This window comes from Solanum tuberosum, unplaced genomic scaffold (genome assembly GCF_000226075.1).
Source record: "Solanum tuberosum cultivar DM 1-3 516 R44 unplaced genomic scaffold, SolTub_3.0 scf00101, whole genome shotgun sequence".
Taxonomy (NCBI): Eukaryota; Viridiplantae; Streptophyta; class Magnoliopsida; order Solanales; family Solanaceae; genus Solanum; species Solanum tuberosum.
In genome coordinates, this window is record NW_006239029.1 from 302,651 (window position 1) to 305,129 (window position 2,479).

At 31.9% G+C, this 2,479-nt stretch overlaps 1 protein-coding gene across 1 annotated transcript; it reads left to right on the forward strand.

Annotated features, from left to right (window-relative positions):
- Positions 1 to 1,051: 1,051 nt before the first annotated feature.
- Positions 1,052 to 2,129, forward strand: LOC102596553 (osmotin-like protein). Its single transcript, XM_006348947.2, has one exon. The coding sequence runs from the start codon at positions 1,093 to 1,095 to the stop codon at positions 1,846 to 1,848; it is 756 nt and encodes a 251-aa protein (XP_006349009.1). The 5' UTR covers positions 1,052 to 1,092; the 3' UTR covers positions 1,849 to 2,129.
- The last annotated feature ends 350 nt before the right edge of the window (positions 2,130 to 2,479 follow it).

The following is a 2,479-nucleotide window of genomic DNA, read 5'->3' on the forward strand; positions in this document are numbered from 1 at the left end:
AGTTCTAAATATAGAGAAAATTATATTAAAAATGCTATTTTAAAATAAATTTTATAATGCATGATCTAAATTTAATCGAATCTCCAATATAAATTCCAGATATCAAATTTAGAAATAAAAAAATACTCCCAACTTTGATCTCTTTACTTTTTCCATAAAAAAAGTTGAATCTTTTCCGAGTCAGAAAAGTTGCAGTGTTCAAGGACAAAAACAACGTGCCTCTGAACCAGTGCTGGAAAAAACTTTTCTTTTCCCTTTGCTATTGTCTTTCTATTTTGAACAAATACAAACCAGGGACAATTCCGTCATTCTCTCGTGGATAGTTTGATAGCTAGATACATTTGATAAATATGTAAGAAAAATAATTTATTTATATATAAAATTAATACAATATTTAATTCATAATTTATTAGAAAATACACAACTAATATAGATATAAATTATGAAGAAATCTATGTATTATTCCTCATTTGTGAGAGTTTGGCTCGAATGAGTTCTTTTTTTTTACTCCTTCTATGTTTGGTGGATGAATTTTTTTGAAAAACTTTTAAGATAGGAATTGAATTCGTTATAATAAAGAAAAATGATTTGCATAATAAAGCAAAGAAAACAAATTACATAGGGACATTTCATATTGAAAGTCTTTTTCAACTCTTAATACATTTTATCCTCATCCATCAGGTCCACAATTATAGACGAACTTATAATCTTAATTATGAAACATATATATTTATGATCTTTAATATAATAATTATGTCCACAATTATAGACGAACTTATAATCTTAATTATGAAACATATATATTTATGATCTTTAATATAATATTATTTGCTGACAATCATGTTATAGAATACTAAATAAAAATTCTGAATTCATTTTTGTTCGAACCCCAACATCAACCTATTTCATCCATATTATTTGCCTAAATATATAGGAGTACATATATAAAAATTAATTAAGAAATTTATTTATTTATTCAAAAAAACATTTCCTTTCTACCAAACACATCCTTAATCTCTCATCTACACTTGCCCTCTATATAAACACCCTTTAACCACCTTCCATTTCCCACACCAAAATTCAAAATTAACCATGGCTTCTTCTACCAAAACTCTACTTCCCCTCTCTCTCCTCTTCACCCTTTTAGCACTCTCACAAGCCACCTACCCTAATTTCATTTTAACCCTAGTTAACAACTGTCCTTACACCATCTGGCCAGCAATTCAACCCAATGCCGGTCACCCTGTACTCGAACGCGGTGGATTTACCCTTCACTCACTTACCCACCGCTCTTTCCCCGCACCCACCGCTCACTGGTCCGGTCGAGTTTGGGCTCGTACTGGCTGCACTTATGAACACGGAAAATTTTACTGCGCCACAGGAGACTGCGGCGGCCGAATCGAGTGCGATGGACTCGGTGGGGCCCCCCCAGCTACATTGGCGCAGTTTGTTCTGCATCATGGACATGCTGATTTTTCTACTTATAGTGTTAGTCTCGTTGATGGTTTCAATATTCCTCTTACGGTAACTCCACATGAAGGTAAAGGAGTGTGTCCAGTTGTTGGGTGCAAGGAAAATTTGTCAGAGTCATGCCCAGCAGTTTTGCAATTTAAGTCACATGGTGGTCATGGCTCTGTTGTTGGTTGTAAGAGTGCTTGTGAAGCTTTTAAAACTGATGAGTTTTGTTGTAGGAATCATTATAATAGTCCACAAACTTGTAAACCATCGAGTTATTCGCAGTTTTTTAAGCATGCTTGTCCTGCTACAATTACATATGCTCATGACAGCCCTTCACTCATGCACGAATGCTCGTCTCCGCGTGAACTAAAGGTCATTTTCTGCCATTAAAATGGTGGAGAAAATTATGATCTTTGTTAAGTTGAATGGGAAAATTGTAAGGTCTAGTAATGTTAGTAGTATTGTTGAGTTGGGTTTTAGGTTGTAATGGACTTGAAATTTTAAGGTAATGTTTTAAGTTTGTTTTAATTAGTGTTTTGGATTTGAGGAACCAGTGTGATTTTATAATGTTAAAAGTTTGTAACTTTCTCATTACTATTGCACACATTTTCTTATTAGTACTATGATGCTAAACTCTTATTTTAAGTTATGTGACATTATATTTCGATTTTTTTCTAGATTTCACTTATGTGATGAAGCTAACATGTTGTTGGTGTTGATCGTCTTCTTACTAGATTTGCTTTGATACTTATTTACAATGGGCTTATTACACTTCATTAGTCAAAAAAAGATTAATACAATGTGATTTAGTAACAATCTTATAAATAAAATGGGAATTTTTTTTTCTTCTTTTGTACTATAATGAATGAGTAGAAGTAGGTTTCTTTTTATTATAGTGAATTAGTACATTGACAAATTTAAGAAATGACCAATGTATTCTCTTAATTTTTTACCATTCAAACAATAAGTTACTTTTGGTTGTGGTTAAATTTCTTGAAACACGTTAATTGGAAAAAAAAAA